The sequence below is a fragment of the Giraffa tippelskirchi genome, chromosome 9 (assembly GCF_054371585.1).
Source record: "Giraffa tippelskirchi isolate mGirTip1 chromosome 9, T2T-mGirTip1v1.2.pri, whole genome shotgun sequence".
NCBI lineage: Eukaryota > Metazoa > Chordata > Mammalia > Artiodactyla > Giraffidae > Giraffa > Giraffa tippelskirchi.
Genome location: NC_137283.1, coordinates 165917777 through 165939581, shown reverse-complemented (window position 1 = coordinate 165939581; position 21805 = coordinate 165917777). Strand labels below are relative to the sequence as shown.

General features: G+C 43.3%; 1 protein-coding gene across 7 annotated transcripts; it reads left to right on the top strand.

Annotated features, from left to right (window-relative positions):
- The first annotated feature begins 912 nt into the window (after nucleotides 1–912).
- On the top strand, nucleotides 913–21493 carry PHF10 (PHD finger protein 10). Of its 7 annotated transcripts, none has more exons than XR_014065287.1 (12): nucleotides 913–1090; nucleotides 4203–4309; nucleotides 6679–6809; nucleotides 7453–7530; nucleotides 8496–8629; nucleotides 8719–8868; nucleotides 9463–9572; nucleotides 11455–11608; nucleotides 15158–15313; nucleotides 19704–19812; nucleotides 20076–20470; nucleotides 21306–21493. XR_014065287.1 is itself a non-coding variant. In XM_081529688.1 (12 exons), exons 1-12 carry the CDS (start codon nucleotides 1004–1006, stop codon nucleotides 21389–21391), a joined length of 1491 nt encoding a protein of 496 aa, XP_081385814.1. In that variant the 5' UTR covers nucleotides 913–1003; the 3' UTR covers nucleotides 21392–21493. The 7 variants fall into 7 exon arrangements, 4 of the variants coding, with proteins under 4 accessions (XP_081385814.1, XP_081385813.1, XP_081385816.1 ...); XR_014065286.1 differs by having other exon boundaries at nucleotides 7447–7530; XM_081529688.1 differs by having other exon boundaries at nucleotides 20076–20264.
- The last annotated feature ends 312 nt before the right edge of the window (nucleotides 21494–21805 follow it).

The following is a 21805-nucleotide window of genomic DNA, read 5'->3' as shown; positions in this document are numbered from 1 at the left end:
CCCCTGGAGGGAGACAGGGGACGGGGACGTGGACACCTGGGAGGCAGAGGGCGGGGACCCCCTGGAGGGAGAGAGGGGACGCGGCGCGGACACCGGGGAGGGAGGGGGCGGGGAGGGGCCCCTCAGGATGGAGAGAGGGGACGGGGCGCGGACACCGGGGAGGGAGGGACACCTGGGATGGAGGGGCGGGGACCCCCCTGGAGGGAGACAGGGGAGGGGGACGTGGACACCTGGGAGGGAGGGGGCGGGGACCCCCAGGAGGAGAGGGGACGCGGCGCGGACACCGAGGAGGGAGGGGGCGGGGAGGGGGCCCGCAGGATGGAGGCGGAGGTGGAGGGGCGGGGACCCCCGGGAGCGAGCGCGGGGACGCGGGCGCGAACACCTGGGAGGAAGGGGCGGGGAGGGGCCCCTCAGGCTGGTGGCGGAGGGGAGAGGCGGGGAGCCCGGGCGGGGCGCGGTGGGAGGAGAGGGCTGACGTGTGAGGGGCCGGGCCGGGGGCGGCGGGGAGGGGGCGGCGGCGAGCGCGCCCTGGGCGGCGGGCCGGGGCGGGGCTGGGGGCTGAGGGGAGCGGCGGGAGGTGGGGCTGCGGAGCGCGCCGGGCTGCGGCGGCGGCCGGGAGGCGGGGTGGCGGCGGGCCGGGGCTGCGTGCGGCCGAGGGCGGCGGCTGGGGGCCGGCGGCGGCGGCGAGCGCAGCGGGCGGCGGCGGCCGAGGGCGCGGAGGGCCCCGCGGGCGCGCACGGCGGCGGGCCCGGCGGGCGGCGGGCGGCGGGCGGCGTCCTCGGCGGCGGCGGGCGGCGCGCTGGCGGCGGCCATGGCGGTGGCGGCGGCGCTGGCGGGCCGCGGGGCGCGCGGAGGCAGGGGCCGGCCCCCGGGCGGCGGGCGGGCGGAGGGGGCGGGGCCCGGGCGGCGGGCGGCCCGCGCGGCGGCGGCGGTGGCGGCGGCGGCGGCGGCCGGGACGAGGCGGCGGCGGCGGCGGCGGCGGCGGCGCGGGGCGCTCGGGCTGATGGCGGCGGCGGGCGGCCCCGGGACGGCGCTGTCTCCGCGGCCGTGCGACAGCGACCCGGCCACCCCCGGAGCGCAGTCCCCGAAGGTGAGGAGCGGGCCGGGCCTGGGCCGGGGCCTGGGGGAGGCCGTGAGGAGGCCCGAGGGGCGGCGGGACCCGCGCCGGGCCGGCGCCGCCTCGGGGCCCCGCCAGGTTGGGGTCCGCTCGGCCTCAGTCCCGAGTGTTCTTGGCGGTTTCCGCCCGAAGGCACCCCTGAGCACGCCCCCCCGGGGCAGCCCGCTCTCCGAGGAAATAAAAGTTTCCTCCGACGCCGAGGGCGCTCTCCTTCCCGAAGGTCTGGGCCCTGGCGTGTTGTGAGGCGCGCCTTCGTCTGAGGAGTGTCCTTCTGAAATGTTTGGGTTCTTCCTAAAGAGTAGGACTGTGTAAAAGTGGGAAACAAGTTAGCTAGTTAATGAGCTTAACTTGAAGAGCTAAGTCAACACAAAGCCGCCCAGTTCTCTTCAGGCGGACTTGCTTTCGTCGTCTGTGCTGTTTTAAGGAAGTGAGGCGGACTTCGCGTTTGAAAGTCAGATGAGTGAAGAGTCGAGATGAGCGTTTAGTAAACCACCTTGTGTTCAGTTAGTTTACTAGTTTGTGACAGAACGACTTTTAAAATGTCCGCATTTTAGTTGTAACCGGAAAGTTGAAGTTGGACGGTAATGGGGCCCCCTCCGGGGTGCGGTGTCGGTGGTGGCCGTGGGGCCGGGCCGTGGGCGCCGGCGAGCCTGCGGCCGCTCCTCCCGGGGGGCGCGCAGGGGCCCCAGGAGCGCGGCCGGGCGCCGGGGCTCCTCTAGGCCGGGCTTCCAGAGCCCAGGCTGGGCCTGAGGGTGGCCGGAGCCCGGGCCAGCCAAGGAGGCTTGTCCCGAATCTGTGACCTGCCGTTGTGGTGCTTCAGTCGCTCGGTCGTGTCGGACTCTGCGGCCCCAGTGACTGCTGCGCGCCAGGCTTCCCTGCCCTTCGCCCTCTCCCTTCACGGCTCACATTCCTGTCCAGTGACCTTCAGAAAGGTGTTTAATCCCAACGTGAGAGCCACCCAGGACTCTGAAATACACATTGCTGACTTCAGAGGTGGGAAGCCTTAAAACCCGGACTTCTCTGTCAATATCCAGGTTGCAGGCAAATTCTTTTAATCGTATTCCATCATATTGTTAGGAAATATCATTGGAAGGACTGATGTTGAAGCTGAAACTCCAATACTTTGGCCACCTCATGCGAAGCGTTGACTCATGGGAAAAGACCCTAATGCTGGGAAGGATTGGGGGCAGGAGGAGAAGGGGACGACAGAGGGTGAGATGGTTGGATGGCATCACCGACTCAATGGACATGGATTTGGGTAAACTCCGGGAGTTGGTGATGGACAGGGAGGCCTGGCGTGCTGCGATTCATGGAGTCGCAAAGAGTAGGACACGACTGAGTGACTGAACTGAACTGAACTGAACTATCCCTGATACTCACTATATGGAATAACACATTTGTCTAGAATTCATAATAGCAAATTCGAACACTACATGTGAAATTGTGCTTTCAGCTTTTTTGAGGACTTTCTATTTTTAACTTTTTAACACTTTTTAAGTGTATGCATTTTTTTTTAGCTAAGAGAAAGGTATTTAAACAAATGGACATAAAAATCCTTGAAGTGCTCAGAAGCAAGTAAAGTAGAAGAGAAATGATACTTGAATGCTTGTTGACTATGAAATGTTGGGAGTAAGTTTTTGGAGAATATTTAGTAGATTTAGGCTGTTCTCCATCTCCTACCTGGTTGCTTATCTTAATAGGAATATACAGGACTCTTTAACTGAATACTTATTTTCTAAGAATTGAAAAGGAGAATATTCTGCAGTTTTTGCTATTTGGTAAAGAATCTGAGTAGATGCCTAACAGGGAGCCCTTTGAGACTTGATCATCAGTGCAGTCATATTAGCCAAGTTCTGCTGGGCACTTAACTGTTTGCAAGACCTTGCTCTAATTATTTCATGTATTGACTCTAATCCCTACATTGGCCAAGTAATAGAGGCAGTACTATTGTCACAGTTTTACAGATGAGGAGCGGCTCACCACTGAGAGGATAACCACTCAGCTGGTGAGGGGTAGTCAGTGCCCAGTAAGATTCCAGGCAGTCCAGCTTTGATGTGCCTGACCAGCATACTCACTATCTCTGTATTCTTGGATTCATGATATTTCACAAAATTGTATTGTCTTAGGAGGCTAGATTACCTTGATTTTTTTTTTTTTTTAATCTTTTTTATTTAAGCCTTGGCTAATAGTGGTTGAGCTTCCTGGGTGGCTCAGTGGTAAAGAACCCACCTGCCAATGCAGGAGATGCGGGTTTGATCTTGGGTCAGGAAATGACAACCCATTCCAGTATTCTTGCCTGGGAAATCCCTTGGACAGAGGAGCCTGGGGGACTATAGTCTGCGGGGTCACAAAAGAGTCCGATAAACATCGATTTACCCCTGTGTTTGCCTTAGGGACAACAACAATGTGATTAAATTAATTTCCTGATATTTGAGCCATCATTCATTTCCTTAATGAAATGGTCTAACTTAACAACCTTGATAAAGTCACATAATGGGAAATGTCACTTAAAAAAATTTTAAACCTCTTTTGGGGAGGTAGTGTGTGTTGTATTGATCGATGAATCTTATTCTGGTATATTTTTGCTGAATTTTTGCAATATAAGAAAAAAAATAACAGAATTGGTCATCTGTTTTTGTTCCTTTGTGTCCTCTTTTCACAGGGATATAAGTATCTGAAATAGCCAATTAGAATAAACCAGCTCTAAGTTGAATTAAACAGTAACTGATTCATACATTTTTATCCTAGCTAGAGTAGGAATGTTTATTTTAATTTCAGAGTATTGCAGCAGTTTGATGTGTTTCTTCAAAGCAGAAGGCATTTTAACCTCTTGGTAAGAAAGGAAAAGTAGATTTAGACCTACAAGTTTATTGAAAATTTTCTACTTTAATTTGTATTGGAGATTAGTTTTTGGTTTTTTCCAGGTCTTGCCAAGGCCAAATTCTTGTCCCTGGTTAATTATAATAGGAAGTTATCATTTTTATAATCTTTAGGAAGCCTTTAAGTTGAGCCTTTTAGCAAGTTTGGGAGGGTTACATAATCTTTCCTTATTTACTGTTCTTTGTCGCATCTTTTGAATGTACAGGATGATAACGAAGATAATTCAAATGATGGGACCCAGCCATCCAAAAGGAGGCGGATGGGCTCTGGAGACAGCTCCAGGAGCTGCGACACTTCCAGCCAGGATCTTGGGTACTGTCATTTTATTGCTTTTAATGTTTTCTGTGTTATGTGTCTTTTCTCTGTGTTAGCTCTCTCCTCCTCATCCCCCCAGCCCTGGCAAAGGCAGTTACTAAGGACTGTAAAATGTCTTGATTGGGTCTTACAAAGTGACACCAAAGTTGCTTTTTGCTACTTAGTGCAATTCAAAGAAAAAAAATTTTATCGTGGTAAAATACACACAGAATTCACCATTTTAACTACCTTTAAGTGTGTAATTCAGTGGCATAAATTACATTCACAGTGTTGTGTAACCATCACCACCATCCATTTCCAAAACTTTTACATAATAAGATTCCTATTTCCCCCATTCGCAGCTGCTGGCAACCACCATTCTACTTTCTGTCATTATGACTTCGCCTATTCTAGGTACCTCACGTAGGCGGAATCATACAATATTTGTCTTTTTGTGTCTGGTTTATTTTGGTTAGCATAATTTCTTCAAAGTTCATCTAGGTTGTAGCTTGTGTTAGAATTTCCTTCTTTAAGGCTAAATTGTACTCCATTGTTATAAATATACTCTGTGTTATCTTTTCATCTGTTGATGGACACTTGGGTTATTTCCATATTTTGGGGGGTGTGGATAATGCTGCCTTGAACACTGGTGTATAAATATATCTGTTCAGAGGCCCTGTTTTCAGCTTCTCTGGGTATATACCCAGGAGTGAAATAGGTGGGTCATATGACAACTCTATGTTTAACTTTTTGAGGAACTGCCAAACTTTTCCATAGTGGATGCACCATTTTATATTCCCACCAGCAATGTACAGAGTTTCTGATTTCTTCACATCCTCACCAGCATGTTCTATTTCCCATTTGTTTTTAATAATAGCCATTCTAAAAGGTGTGAAATGGAATCTATTGTGATTTTGATTTGAATTTCCATAATGAGGAGTCAGATTGAACATGTTTTCATGTACTTACTGTCCATTAGTTATTTTTGGAGAAATGTCTATTCAGGTTTTCTGCCCATATTTAAATTTTTTTTGTTGTTGAGTTGTAGGAATTCTTTATATATTTTAGATACTAATTACTTATCAGACATATGATTTGCAAATATTTTCTCCCACTCTGTTGATACACAACATGTTAAGTTTTGCTCGTCCAAATTATTTACTCTTTCTTTTGCTGTCATATCTAGAATCCATTGCTAAATCTCAGATCATGAAGATTTACCCTCATGTTTTCTTCTAAGAGTCTCCTAGTTTTAGTTCTTATATTTAGGTCATCTGTCCATTTTTAAATTCATTTTTCTAGGCGACATCAGGTACAAGGGTTATGTTTCATACATGTCCATTTGCATGTCTAATTTCCCAGGACCACTTTTGAGAAAACTCTTCTTTTGTCTTTTAATTGGGGTGTGTGTGTGTGTGTGTGTTGGTATTGGATGTGTGTGTGTGTGTGTCTGTGTGTGTGTCTGTGTGTGTCTGTGTGTGTGTGTGTGTGTCTGTGTGTGTGTGTCGCTCAGTAGCCCACCAGGCTCCTCTCTCCATGGGATTCTCCAGGCAAGAATACTGAGTGGGTTGTCATTGCCTTCTCCAGGGGATCTTCCTGACCCAGGGATCAAACACGGGTCTCCCACATTGGAGGCAGATTCTTTACTGTCTGAGCCACCAGGGAAGCCTTAATTGGATAGATGCATAAAATCATGTAATATTCTACCTGTGTTATCCACTGATGAAATTTAGAGGTTGAATTGTGTAGGTCCAGACATCTGTAGTCTTTGTTCTTCAGGATTGGGACTGATCTGCAGTGCATTGGCACCATCAGACTCGGTCCATGTTTTGCTCCTGGGTATGTGGGGTCTGTGGTTTATAGTTTACTTTATTGAGAAATAAGATTTTAGAGTTTTGCTTTCTCATCTGTTGGTGACTCATTGAAGAGCAGATGATAAACAGAAGTTGATTACTTTATACTTTGGGTGCATGAAATCGTGGCTCTGAGTGCTGGGCCCACAAGAAAGAATTCAGAACTGGTATCACTACCCTGATTTGCAAAAGCTAAAAATGTTGCCTTTGTTCCTGAAGTTGTGATCTTTGTTCTTTGTGATCCATAGAAAATGTTATTTCCAATGCACTCTTTTGCTTTGGTATTCCAGATAGTTGTTTCTTTTCTCTCTACCTCTTCTGTAATTTCTTGGATGCACATGAAATCATGGGAACTTCTTTGTAATACAAAATCATAGAAGGCTGGTTGAGAGTTTAGATAATTAAAACAGTTTTTCCAAATCTTTAAAAACACACATTCTCAAAAATCTTTAGAAAAGAATATCCTTTAAAATAAAATGATTAAAATTTTATAAATGCCACATTTAAGGCGTAACATGTATTTCTGTGCTTTAGCTTCAGCTACTACCCAGCAGAGAATCTGATAGAGTACAAGTGGCCGCCCGATGAAGCCGGAGAGTACTACATGCTCCAGGAGCAAGTCAGCGAATACTTGGGCGTGACCTCCTTCAAACGGAAGTATCCAGGTATTGAGTCTCAGTTCATGTAACAAATTAAATCTGACTCGTAACTAATAGTAGTTGTTTTTCATGGGTTGTCAAGTTCTGAGTATTTGAGTATAGATTATAACATTTTATATTCTTCTGCTGGCTGATTTTATTTACAGCTCTCGTTCGACATCTCTCTCTACTAGCCATTTGTTCTTATGCCTTATAAACGTTTTTACAAGCAAAATGAGGAAGGTGGATTTCCTGGGAAAAAATTGCAGGAAAAAATCAATTTGTAATCACATTAATGAACCAGGGGTTTTGACTCTTGACTGTTGCTCCTTGACCTTAGGAATGGAGTAGCTACTTAAGCTGTACCTGAACTTGAGAAAGGCTGTATTTCATCAACTATTTTAATATAGTTATTTGTCTTACCTTTTTGCTTTGGATTGTTCTCAGTTTTATTTTAACTTTCCTTTTTTTGATTTGTAAGATTGTTTTTTGTGTTCTTTTAATAATATTTGGAATATGAACAGGAAGTACTTTTAAAATCCATGAAGATTTTCACTTAAAAATTTTTTTTCTAAGTTTTTTAAGCTTTTAAAACTTTTATAAATACATAATGTTACAAATGCAAAAGACTATTTGTAATACTATTGTGTTCTTTTTTTTGGAGATTTAGAGCGACGAGACTTGTCCCATAAAGAGAAGCTGTACCTGAGGGAGCTGAACGTCATCACGGAGACGCAGTGCACTCTAGGTGGGGGCCGCGCGCGGCGGCATCGGGCAGGTCCCGTCTTCCTCCCCTGAATACTCAGCCAGACTAACAATAAATAGATGGAGTTATTGTGCACCCTGGGTAGGGGCCGCGTGCGCAGCGGTGTCGGACGGACCCTGCTTCTTCCCCTGAATACTCAGCCAGACTAACGATAAATAGATGGAGTTATTTAGGTGCTAAATTGTTAACTTCATGTTTGATTCTTGTTAAAATACAAAGGAGACTGACATTTTATAACTATCATTTTCTAATAACCTTCACACAGTCGTCAAAGTGTATGTATGTTTTATGTCCAAAATTTGTCAAGTACTTTTTAAAAGTATTAGTTAAATACTTAAAAAGCTCAGTTTTTAGTTATGTGTAATTGTCTCTGTGCTTTATTTGTACTGTTCCTTTCCTAAATATATTAGTACAGCTTTTTAATACAAAACCATGGGAGTTCATCTCAACAATTGGTATAATCTCATACTATGAATTTAAAAAATTATTTGTATAACTCACGTGTGTGCTGACGCTTTTGGTGAAATTTGAATTGGTTCTATAATATTTCTAGTAAATTGACTTTGAAGGCTAAGAATGGAAGTATAAAAGTCTTTGTTTTTCTCACTTAATACCCTGTGTTAATTGCCAGTGGTTAGTGTGCATTATTATTTAGCCGTTGTTTCTAATAAAGGGATATATGTTTGTATATAGTACATGGAATCTTAAAAAAGTTTGGTTAAAAAATTGATTTCTTTGCCATTGCAACTTTGGTAATCTCTTTTTAACTATCTGATTTTATATTATGAGTATTATTTTTTCTTATTTTTGAGTGTATTAAAATATTTTGCTTTGAATATTGGAAAGCTTCTTTTATGTTGAGTAGTTTGAAGGAAAGTCAGTTTTGAAAATCAGTATGTTCAGTTAGCATTAAAAGAGCTTCTTTACTTTTTTTTTGTCTGAAATAGGTTTAACAGCATTGCGCAGTGATGAAGTAATTGATTTAATGATAAAAGAATATCCAGCCAAACATGCTGAATATTCTGTTATTCTACAGGAAAAAGAACGCCAACGAATTACAGATCACTATAAAGAGTATTCTGTAAGTATCGAGGTAACCAGGAGTTTGGTTTGGGAAATCACATTTTATAAAGTTAGATGTAACTTCCAACTGTAATATTTTTATTTCAGCAAATGCAACAGCAGAATACTCAGAAAGTTGAAGCCAGCAAAGTGCCTGAGTACATTAAGAAAGCTGCCAAAAAAGCAGCTGAATTTAACAGCAACTTAAACCGGGAGCGAATGGAAGAGAGGAGAGCTTATTTTGACTTACAGACACACGTAGGACCGCTAATGTTTATTAGTCCCTGAACTTCACTCGTTGCTTGTTGCCGTGGGCTGTTCAGTGCCTCTGTCGTAGTGTTTTGTACTAGCAGTGTGTCCTTTCTCCCCCTGAACCGAGGCTGTAACTCCAGTGTGCCTGGTGACGTCTGCTTCTCTTGTGTGTGATGAGTTCCTTGCTTTGTGGTGGACACGGTGCTGAAGGAGTCTGGGAGCTGAATAGCTTCCTGTGTGCTGGGGCGGCCGGAAGAGGTTCCCACAGTAGCTCATGCACTTCCCACCCTTTCTGCGGGAGGAGAAACTAGGGTTATTTCTGTTTCGTAGACGAGGCAGTTGAGCTCCAAAGGTTTCTTACGTAGCCCATACGTAGTGAGCAGACATACTGCCTTTCCTTAGAAACAGTGGCCCTGGTAAACAGCCAGACACATGGACCTGTGGAACCATAAATGCCAGCTGTTCCCGGGTTACAGCTCCCAACGCCTCTCGCCTTTGTACCTTGTGGGGGAAGTGCAGCCCAGGGCAGGAGGGGACTGCTCTCCTGAAGCCTTCGTTCTGTGCCTGGAATCAGGTGTGTGTCTCTCTCTCTTAATCCAGGTTATCCAGGTGCCTCAAGGGAAGTACAAGGTGCTGCCCACAGAGCGAACCAAGGTCAGTTCTTACCCGGTGGCCCTCATCCCCGGACAGTTCCAGGAATACTACAAAAGGTACATAGTGGGGTTTTTTGTTCTTTGTTTTTGCCGCTAGTATTGGTGTTGCTGAGAGACTTCAAGGCCTTGTGTTTGTCTCCTAGAAGTGTTTAACTCTGTAAGCGTCACTGTAAAAGGTATAAGATTTGTGTCGGTGTTTTCTGTCTTCTGTGGTGAAGAATGCTCTCGCTGAACTTGAGCGTCTGCTGCTAGAGCCTGGGACACTGCCTCCCTGCTCACCTGTCCATGCTTCCGTGGACGGGAACCAGGGGGAGCTGCAGACCGCCTTCCTGAAAGCGTGGTCCGGGGCCGGCAGCGGTGGTTGGAAATGCCGACTCTCGCCCACGCTCCCCCCCTGCAGCCTGGGAGTCTGGTCACAGAAGCAGGGGGAGTTGGAGAGGCGGGCATGGCCCGCGTGGAGGAGGGCAGGCGGCCCAGGGCTCCTGCTGCCTCGCTGCCCGGCTCAGCTGCTGTTCCACTCCGGCGGTGAGGGTGCCGCCTGTCTCTTCTTCCCAACCTGGATGGAACCAACTACTCCTGTCAGTCCCAGCCTTTGCCTCCTGAGAAACCTTACGTTTTTAGGAGAGGGAATATTCTTTAGACAGTAGTATTTAAGAGACCATAGGATCATACTTTTGAAAGTCAGACTTAAATCAGGATGTTATAGAGTCCAAGCTTACTCAGGTCAGCACACGGCAGGCTGGTAAATCGGAGAGACGAGGGGTTGGGGCGAGGAGCAGACTTGATCTGGGGAGCTGGCTGACCGAGTCGATGGCAGGCTAGTGCCTCAAAGTAACCATCTTATGAGATCTGGATGCCAGGTTCTTTTATATATCAGAGATGGGGGGAGGTGAGGAAGCAAAGTAAAAAAGACCATTAATTAACCTTGCAAACATCTCCCAGAATGTCAAGCCTCAGGCAGGGGATGTGTTAATTTCTTCCCTCCTGCCATCTATGGGTGGACCCCGGGTTCTGAATAAAGGCACTTTAGTCACGAAGAGGGGTAGGGTACTCTGAGACAGGCCATTCTGTTTGATTATAATAACAGAAGGAACGAAAAGCTGGTCAAAGCAACAGTTCCAACATGGAGTCAGAATTGGCTTCTTCTCTGCAGCAGTGAGTCAGCAAATTTAACGTTTCTCATTTTGGAGGAAACAGATTATCGGGTGATAGGCCTGTGTGCCCCCCACCCCTCATGCTTTCTGGTGTGATGTCCTGGTTGAGGAGGATGCTGATCCACGTCCACTGCCGACTGAGGCTCCAGGATGTAGCTGTGGTGCGGTCCTGTGATGACAGCGCAGACACTGTCAGCAGGCCGTGTGCCGGCTGCCTGGGGAACGGGTTGCCGGTCCCTAGTTTCAGAGGAAAGAGGTGATCACATTGGTTAGAATACATGGTTCACAAGTCGGTTTTAAATACTTTGTTCCTGGAAATTTTGTTTCTGAAATGGTGTCTGTACCATGCCCCGCTGTGACTGTCCTGTGTTAGTTTATTTGATGCTCACGTTTGCTCTGTGAGATGGACTTGCGGTTGTGCCTGCTTTCCGTGTGAAGGTGTGGGGGTCAGGCAGCTGGATTTTGTGCACGGTTCTGTGTGGCCACAGTTTCATCCTTCACTGCTGACGTTTCTTTGACAGGGGTGTTGAGGGTAAAGGGGAGAGACATTATCTTTTGACAATAAGAATCAAATGTATATTTTACACTGTTAGGTGAAAAAATGTTTAGGCTTTTTATTGGTTACATGTCCCTATTTGAGCACCAAAGTGAAAAAATTATTTATTGCCTCTAATCATTTTTCAAAAGTATTTGGGGTTAATATTAAGGCTGTTATGGTAGTTCAGAATTAGTGCAATTGTATTTAATAATAGAGGAAAATGGAAAACCCTCTCTCTGAACCCTAGGTACTCACCGGATGAGCTGCGGTATTTGCCACTAAACACAGCGCTTTATGAGCCCCCGCTCGACCCTGAGCTCCCTGCCCTTGAGAGCGATGGTGACTCAGATGATGCCGAAGACGGTCGAGGTGATGAGAAACGGAAAAACAAAGGCACTTCGGTGAGAGCATTTATCTTTAGTAGGAGGTGTCTCCTTTCCCTCTGAAATTTTGCTGATTGCCTCCTTGGAATGTGATTCATAGTCTTTGGCCTCTTCTGGGAAAATGTTAAGGGTACCAACATGTTGTGCGTTAGGTTGTCCTGCATGATGTTTTTTTAATAGCAGAATGCTGTTGTGGGACTGTGGGGAAGTTGGTGTGCTCTGTGGAGCTGAAGGGGAACAAAGAAGACGGTGGTACAGGGTGGGTTTTATCAGCACGGCATCCTCAGCAGTTGGCCATTGTACACTTTCCACTGTAGCCAACCGGAACCTGGGCTTGTGCTGGCGTTACATAGGTACTACACGTCACTGTCACTAACAGCATCTAAAACATGTTGCATAAAGAAAGATGCTTTTCAGATACTGAAGTGATGACATGACTTTTCTCCTGTCACATTGCCACAAGGGGTTCTGTGTCGGGAAGAGGGGGTGATGAGGCCGACATTCTCCTATGCTGCTAGTGGGGGTGTCAGTTAATCCAGTTTTTTTCTGGGAAAAACTTTACTGGAAAAGCATTTTCATAGTACATACATAGTTTTTTAATTCCACGGAATTTGACTTGGCAAATACACGGATAGAATTTATCCAAAGAACCTGATGAGATGGTAGCAAAGTTTATTTAGGAAAAAGATGCCCATTGGAGTGTTAACAGTATTTAATATAGCGAAAATTAGAAGTAAATCTAATGTCCACAATTGGTGATATATTACATTTACATGGTAGAAATGCACTTCGAAGAATAATGTGATGAAATGCACGTAATACTTAAAAATATTAACACACATACGCAACATTATTCAGTTTTGCATTTAAAGAATGAGGGTGTATGTGTAGGTAGGATGTGTGTGTGCATCGGGGCACCTATACAAAACACATCACTGAAGCAAATGAGGTACAGCATGCTCCCAGGAGTTGTCTCAATGTCTGTCAGGTGGTTTAGGATAAACTAATCTTTTCTAACTTTCATAATTTAGATGAATGTGACATTTTTATTCTAATCAGAAATTTTTAAATTAAAAAATGAGGAATTAGATTACTATTGAACTTCTAAGTTTGGAACATGTGAAATATTTAGGGTGGTGCAAACGTAATTGCAATTTTGGATCGTGAGTTTTAAATCTTTATGAGTAGACTCAGACACATCTTTATTAATCAAATTAGGAACTGTTACAAGCAGCACATTATTATCAACAAGAAATAAGTTTATTTCTCTAGTGTAAAAATCCATGCTTTATGATTCAACGAACTCTTGGAAAGCATTTTCTGCCTCCTGCTGCTTGTGGAAAGGTTTTCCCTGCAAAAAGTTGTCAAGATGCTTGAAGAAGTGGTAGGTGGTTGGTGAGAGGTCAGGTGAATGTGGCAGATGAGGCAGAACTTCATAGCCCCATTTATTCAGCTTTCGAAGTGTTGGTTGTGCGACATGCGGTCGGACGTTGTCGTGGAGGAGAACTGGGCCTTTCTGTTGACCGTGCCGCCTGCAGGCGTCGCAGGTTCACTGCGTCTCATCGATTTGCCAAGCGTACTTCTCAGATGTAGCGGTTGCGCTGGGATTCAGAAAACTAGTGGATTAGACCAGCAGCAGACCACCAAACAGTGACCATGATGTTTTTTTCTGATAGAAGTTTGGCTTTGGGAAGTGCTTTGGAGCTTCTTGGTCAAGCCACTTAGCTGGTGGTCGCTGTTTGCTGTATGAAATCCACTTTTTGTGGCACATCACAATCCGATCGAGAAATGGTTCGTTGTTGTTGCGTAGAATAGAGAAGATGACGTCACAATGATGGTTTTTTATTTTGGGTCAGCTCATGAGGCACCCACTTATCAAGCTTTTTCACCTTTCCAACTTGCTTCATCTTTATGGATGTGAGAGTTGGACCATAAAAGAAGGCTGAGCACCAAAGAATTGATGCTTTTGAACTGTGGTGTTGGAGAAGACTATTGAGAGTCTTTTGGACTGCAAGGAGATGAAACCAGGCCATCTTTGAGGAAATCAGTCCTGAATATTCATTGGAACGACTGATGCTGAAGCTGAAGCTCCAATACTTTGGCCACCTGATGCGAAGAACTGACTCACTGGAAAAGACCTTGATGCTGGGAAAAATTGGAGGCAGGAGGAGAAGGGGACAACAGAGGATGAGATGGTTGGATGGCATCACGGACTCGATGGACATGAGTTTGAGCAGGCTTTGGGAGTTGGTGATGGACAGGGAAGCCTGGTGTGCTGCAGTCACAAAGAGTTGGACAAGACTGAGCAACTGAACTGAACTGAAGTTGCTTCAAATGCCAAATGATGGTAGAATGGTCGATGCTGAGTTCTTTGGCAACTTCTTGTGTAGTTAAAATTACACGGGAGGATCGGCTGCGATGGTGGCTCTCGGTTGGTTGTTGTCAGCTTCCGGTGGCCATTACACGCCTCATCTTCAAAGCCCTAGTCTCCTTCGCAAAACTTCTTGAACCACCACTGCACTGTATGTTCGTTAGCAGTTCCTGGGCCAAACCTGTTGTTGATGTTATGAGTTTTCTCCTCTGCTTTATGACCCATTTTGAACTCAAGTAAGAAAATCACTCGAGTTTGGTGTTTGTCTAAAATCATTTCCATAGTCTTAAGTGTTAGTTGCTCCGACTCTTTGGAACCCCATGAGCTAGAGCTGTCCAGGCTCCTCTCTCCATGGGATACTCCAGGCAAGAGTACTAGAGTGGGTTCCCATGCCCTTTTCCAGGGGATCTTCCTAACCCGGGGATCAAACCCAGGTCTCCTGAATTGCAGGAGATGATGATTTACTGTTTGAGTCACCAGGGAAGCCCAGAGTCTAAAATATTTATATTTATTTTATAGTCTAAAATAAATATAAAATAAACAGTAAGTAATGTCATTAGCAAAAAAAAATAAAGCAAGAAATGCACATTAAAATGATGTGTAACATAACCACATTTATTTAAGAATGTATTCCAATATCAAAGGCATATTTCAATGATTCAGTTACTTTTGTACTAACCTAATATGTCTGATACTGTTGTAGACACTTGATACTGATTGGCTCTGCATAGTTTAACATTATGAAGACACGATTCTGTGCTTGATCTTTAATGACCTTTATTATTTAGTAAAAATGCCCACACTTATTTCAAGCAGTTTTTTTTAAAGAATATTTTTGTATGAAACAAGTATGTTCCCTTGTGACATGGTAAAATGGTGTTGAAGCTGGGTGGTGTACTAATAACTGAAGTATAGTTCTGTTCTTGTCAAATTCAGTCAGAAAACAAAGTTAATTAAGGTACTAGCTGATATAAATGGAATTAGCTATAATGTATTTATAAGATAGAAAAATGATTCTTAACATAACTTCTAATTTTATTCTCCACTGGAAATGTTTTCTTAGATCAGAATTATCTTTTTATTTTGAAATTGAGGGAACTTTAAAACTTTTTTTGGATGTTTTCTGTAGTTTTCAGAATTCAGACTCAAATCTGCATGAATTCCAAGGGACCTATGTTTGTGCCTTTGACTTGCAGGACAGCTCCTCTGGCAACATGTCCGAGGGGGAAGGCCTTCCCGAAGGCCAGGAGGAGCCTTTGCAAGGAAGACAGAGGTCCAAGGACAAGGCTGCCCCTCCACGCAAAGATGCTTCCAAACGTTCTGTACTGTCCAAGTCAGTTCCTGGGTACAAGGTAGAAGAAAAAAGCCCCTGACTCAGCTTCCTTCCTGACCAGCCTCTCTCCCTGAAATATTTTAACTTTGAATTTCAAAGTTGTGGAGCTCCTGCTGCTGCACTTCACTAGCTGTTCTCCTGTGGTGTGTGCCCTCTGTCAGCCTGCCTCCGTCTTGCTCTGTTTTCCTGCTGGCTTTTCTGTCACTTTGGCTATGGGTTAGCGTGTTCTCTGTATATGTAAAATTGATAAGAGAATCTTTTTTTTAAGTACTAACCAGGCAAGTATGAGTTTTTGAAAAGGGATCTAATAGGCAGAACTTAATACTTTGTTTCCTCAGTGTAAAAATCGTCGTTGTCTGACATTGAAAGCTTCCTGGTATTTAGCAATGCCGAGCAGTGCAGTGGGGAGGAAGTCCTCACGGAAAAGTTGCATTTCTGTGGTGCCTTTCATTAAGAACGATCTGGGTTCAGTCTGAGAAGTATTTGATCCATTTGCCAAATTCAGCTAACTCTGCGATGGAAAGTAGTAAAATGTGGTGATTTTGTAGCCGCACCTTGGCGAGTAGCCTGTGCAATTCTGTGACAAGGATTGACACGTTATGTGGCAAGGTGATTTGGCTTAGCTATAACTTACTAACTTTTTGATCGGGTTATTCTCGGTCAGGTAGCATGCTATCAGCAATAGTATTATTTTTAGCGTTTCTTTCTGCTCTCTGCCCCTTCTTCAGAGGGCTGGGTGAGAGGTGAGTAGCCTCATTCATATGTGGGGATTTAAGATTATCATAAAAGGAGTAGAACTAGCTGCAAGTTTGTGTTTTGAATGGTAATAGTAAAATACACAGTTTTCAGTCTGGTATCTATCAGTCTGCTTTTTATGGGATTATGAAGGTGTTTTGAAGGAGCATTTTAGAGTAAGATGATGAAAAAGTTGTGCTGAGCACAGAGTTGCTGAACCCTTGTGATGTCAGGCCAGGCTTGTGGAGTGTTGTCCGGAAGCACAGGTTCCAGTGGCTGTTGACCAGTGTCCCCTCGGACTAAGCAGAGCCCTTCTTAGAGTCCGTGGCCTCCTTTTCCTACAGTAAGAAAGCAGCTTAACAAGTTAGTGTATTGCATATTAAATCAGCAGCTTTCAAGTGCGTAGTTTTTGAGCCCAGCTCCATTTAGCAAGGACGGTGCAGTAGGCTGCAACCATGAGACTTTGTTCTTGTTTTTACATATAGAGCTTATCTAGGATTTTAAACTAAAGATTTAAATGAACGCTTGCTGACTGAAAGCACATGAACTCCCAAGATTAAATTCTGGGAAGTTAGCCTGCGGTGTGCTACACGGTGTGCGTCTGACCCGCGAAGAGCTTGGGGTGGGGGTGGTGGCCCAGAGCACACTGTCCGTTTTAAGTGGACCTTGCAGACGGTGAGCCTGGATTAATCATGGGTTAAAGGAGGAAGAAGATTAAAATGGACATTTTAATAGAGGTTGAAAATGAACTATTCAATACCATCATTGATTTAAGATATAAGAAGTCAAATAGATTAACCTAAATTGATAGTACTCAAGGGAGTTGGATGTGCAGAATGAGCATTTTATAATCTGTGAACGTTTTTAGTAACTAAAAATGTTTCAGGTATTTCAAAGTTTGGAACAACCAGTATCTAGACTTTAATGTGAACATGTTTATTAAAAGTTAACCTCTCTACGAAAAGTATTAATAAGCCAAGACGTGCCTAATTATTAGGGTACTTCAAGCTGAAGGTCATACATATAAATGTGTTTTAAAATGCAGAAGTTAAGAAAAATTATAATGTATCTGATATCTTGCTTAATAAGATTCACTAGTGCTTGCCTTTAATTTGTAGGACAGTATTGTTTAGGTTACATTAACCTGAAATTAAAGCATAATTGTTAGGATTCAGGCCTGTGTTATAAGTATATAATTAAAATCTATACTGTATTAGTGCTGTCATGAAAGTCTGTCTTTGATTGTGTTCAAGGAGGAAAATTGTGTATCGCGAGCCTTTTATATGAGAACTCTTAGGCAGAATATTTTTAATTTTCTTGTCAATAGTTAAACTTTGATGTTGTTGCTGTTACGGAGTAGGACTGTCCGTCAGACACACGTAGGGCTCCGTTCATTAACCTTCAGGGAGCTCCACATGCTGGTCCCTTCCTCTTCCATCACCTCTGCAAACCCTGAGACACTAGACGTGTACAGCCCTGGATGTGAGCAGTGTGGCTTCTGAGAGAGCTCAGAGTGCTTGAGTGAACAAAGTGTTTGTTCATATGGAGTTGTGGCGCCGTCATAAACACGCTGCAAAGCTGTCTCTGTCTGTGTCTGTCTCCCTCCCTCTCCACCCATCTCTCCCTTTTCATCAAGATGAAGACTATTGGGTAAGAAAAATTTTAAGTGGTTTAACAGAACATTATGATTTTAAGCTTAGAAGTAAACCTAGAACTTTCTTGGTGTCCTTTTATCGTAGGTGTTCAATGTATATTTTGATGGTTGTAGAACTTGAACTGCTCTAGAATGTGAACGACTAGCTTTGTGTTTTACTCCTTTTGATTTGTGTAAAGGATCTCCTCTGAGGGGTTCTCGATTTAGATTTTAATATTGTGTGGTTACTTCCTTGACTTTACTGAAAAAATATTAAAGTACTTAGTATGCCAGTATCTAACTTGAACTGTAAGTATTAAATATCTTACACATTTAGTGCAGGTACCGTAACCAAAAGATATTTTGTATTTTGGTGGATTGACAGGTAGCTTTCTGCTGTATATTATGGCAGTTACAGATTTGATCATAACTGAACCAGAATTTGGATCATAGAAGTGCACTTCCTAGCTATTTTTTATTTAGGTGTAAGAAAACACAATGAGAACCTTATGGGTAGAATGTAGCAGTTACAACAGAGGGTAACTACACTGCAAGACTGAAGACGTTTGAGCATGTGACACTATCCTTTTGTTGGGGAGCAGGGTATAAAGATATACAGGAGATATAGAATAGTTAACAGTAAAGTTTTATATGTATGTTTTAACTTCCATGATATTTATTATTTTGTAGAGATGTTTGTGATTGTTTAGTTATTGTTTTTATTATATTTATGTATAAGGTTGACTTTTTTAAATAAATAAGCCAAAAATTATTTTTGAATGCCTCTGTCATCTTTTGTAATGAAAGATAATTAAAAAGAAAAACAAAAAACCTAAACAATTAAGAACATATTGTTTAGGCTGTACAGGTTTTGAAGGTGGCAGCGAGACATTTCAAAGCTGGAGTAACAGTGTGCAAAATTGAATTCTGTTTAGGATCCTCCTTGGTTCAGTAACTTAGGGAATGGAAATGTAAGATGTTGTTTGAGTTGTAATAAAACAGACACAGTGTTTCTACTTAAAATACTTGTTCTCCCAGTTTTTATATAAATGAAGGAATGAGTGAGTGAGTCAGAGAACATGCCCTCGGCCCCCATTTCATTCACACTTGGCCCCTGCCTGCGCTCTCTCCTGCCGCTGCTCCCTGTTCATGAAGTGAGCGTGCGTCATGTTATCACGGTCAAGGCTGTGATGCTCCCCTCCCCTCCCCTCCCTCCCCTCGGAATTCTAGGTGTCCTGAACCTTCTTTGTTCTTTCCCATGTTTTGCCAAGTGTTTTTTTAAAGCCCAAATGCCTTCATTGGATTATGTCTTTCATCTGAGAAATGAATAGTACTTGAAACATAGGGGGTGTCTGCATATTTTTTAAGTGATCATTTTATATTTTGCACATCTGAGAACTACTTTTTTATGTTTTATAAGTCATAGTGAATACTTTTTCTCTTAAGTGTAGGCTTCTCTATTAATGTATGAGATGTGCAGAGGGAACAAGTTACATAACTCAGCTTCTGCACATGACAGTGTATGCCTGAAACCTTTCAGTTAACATTGATTTTGTAACTTAGATTTTATAGATGTAGTCTTACAACTCTGGAGAACATCAGCTTTTAAACAACAGCAGCATATAAGCTGCTTACAGTGGAGTCTTCTGTTAGGGAACAAGCCTAACTCCCGTGTAGCAGTCTCTCGGTACTTGCATTTTTCTTTCAGTTAACAGTGCAGTTTGACAGTATATTAGTCTCCCCTCCAGGTCACTGTACAGATCTTACTGGTACATAGGGAGTGTGGAATGATACATCTAATCCTAACATGAGATCATGCCTTTGACAAAATTTAAAAATGAAGTCCAAGGCTTTAGTTGGTAGGCCGTCGTATGTTGAAGGCAGACTGGTGTCAGGTTATGTCTTTCAAGGTCCTCATTAGCAAGTTAAGTCCTCATTAACAAGTCACTGGAAGTAAAATAAGGCAATACAGTAATAATTCCTTTTGAACCCATAGTAGGTTCTTCCGGCATGAATTTATAGCCCTCTTGTACCCTTCCAGCCAAAGGCCATTCCAAATGCTCTGTGTGGGATCTGTCTGAAGGGTAAGGAGTCCAACAGGAGAGGGAAGGCCGAGCCTCTTGTACACTGCTCCCAGTGTGACAGCAGCGGTGAGTACCGACGCAGCTTCACCCTTTAAGCTCTCCTTGTTGCTTCGAAAACTCGCGTTCTTAAGTTGTCAGCTAGGCTTGACCCAGAGTCATCAGATACATAAAAAGTCCCTGTATTTTCTTCTAGGTTTTATTTCCATTTCTCTTTGGCAGTTAAAATGTTGTAGCCATTCTTGAGAAGTTCAAGCAAACTAGCATTTTACTATGCCATATTAAGTTAAAAATTCTTGTGTGAAATACAACTAATACTGATTTTGGTTTAGGCCATCCTTCTTGCCTGGATATGACTATGGAGCTTGTTTCTATGATTAAGACCTACCCATGGCAGTGTATGGAGTGTAAGACTTGCATTATATGTGGACAACCCCACCACGAAGAAGAAATGATGTTCTGTGATGTGTGTGACAGAGGTTATCATACTTTTTGTGTGGGCCTTGGTGCTATCCCACCAGGTAAAGATTGAAAAAGAAGGAATGTTATCTTTGAGTGAAGGGACTCTTCCAGCACTTCTTTTTTTTTGGAGGCTGCATAAATACCATAATGACATGAAGGGCCTGGAGACCCTTCCATTCACAAGTGATCAAAGCTATGGTCATGTCCACCTGTTTTTCTTCTCTAGACAAGCTGACTAAAGGACAAGTGAGATACCAGATTGCCTGTAAGTTTTGGAAGTAGAGCTCAGTATATGCAGATGAGCTAGTGTTGTTCTACTGAAATAGCTAAGGCAGCAGCATCGATGTGTTTCAAAGCCTTGATTTTATTTTTATATGCCATTTAGAAATTGAACAAAAGGACTTATATGCCTTTATACATATTAAACCAGATTTTTATAAATTGAGGCAACATAACAATTCCAGATAACTTAAGAATGAACACAGAATCAAAGAATAAATCACAGTAATTGGACTAAAACATTATACACATAATTGTGTAGTTTTAGAACTGATTTGCATAGTTAACACTGTCTGATACTTTATAAAATATATGCCTAGGTTTCCTGGGAATCATTGAGATGTAAGCAACTTAAATAATTATTTAGAGTTCTACAGTAATTCAGGTCAAGTATGTTGTATAGTTTATCATAATGCTATCAAATACTCGATACATTTTAAAGTGCTATGAGAGCATAGTATACCAGGACTTGAGGGGATGCTGAGATGCCTAAAAATAAGCCAAAGTCAGTTAATAGGTTTTATATAAGGATTTGTGTGATTGAACTTTTAAAGTATGGTAGTATTTGAATTTCAGAAAGGTTATAATTTTTTCAAGGGGCCTATCATTATTTAGCTCCTCCATGACCCCTTCCCTCCCCCTGTGCATTTCACAGGGCATTTATGACACTGATGACCTTAGGGAAGTTAGTGCCTGTGCCACCAGAAACCCAGTGAGGATTATCAGTAGCCTTAGCTAAGGGAGGAGAGCTAAATGGTTTTAAAACTCAGTCCTAAAAAGTTAAGTCTCATCCTGTATTAACTTAACAATTTTTCTCCTAGGTCGCTGGATTTGTGACTGTTGTCAGCGAGCACCCCCAACACCCAGGAAAGTGGGCAGAAGGGGGAAAAACAGCAAAGAGGGATAGTTTTTTTGACCCCAATATTGTAATATGCATTTAAATGAAGTATTTGGTGCCAATTTATTTACAACATTCTCATTTTTATGCCAATAAAAGATTTTGAAATTACGTGCTTAAAATCTGCAAATTTATTTATTTATAAGCCACTCTCACCCTGGAAACCAAGTAGAAAAATAGTTCCATCTTGCAAAGTCTTTATTTCTTAGTACTTTGGCTCTCTCCAGAAATTCAGTGGTAACATTTATGCAGCTTAATTAGAAATACTTAACTATTACTCCATTAACCTAAAAGTTACTATAATTTTCATGAAATTTTCCTAATCTGTATTCTTTCTGGTCTACCATGGGTAGCAGAGCAATTATTTAATAACGAAAGAATTTCAGTAAGGGCCCAAGATGATAAAATTACCACCTGAGGCGA

Excerpts from the sequence above, each read along its gene's own strand:
- PHF10 (XM_081529687.1), top strand. The coding sequence starts at position 1,004 with ATGGCGGCGGCGGGCGGCCCCGGGACGGCGCTGTCTCCGCGGCCGTGC. Across the intron at positions 8,869-9,462 it reads ATTTTGACTTACAGACACAC|GTTATCCAGGTGCCTCAAGG; the intron begins GTAGGACCGCTA and ends CTCTTAATCCAG. Across the intron at positions 19,813-20,075 it reads CTCCCAGTGTGACAGCAGCG|GCCATCCTTCTTGCCTGGAT; the intron begins GTGAGTACCGAC and ends ATTTTGGTTTAG.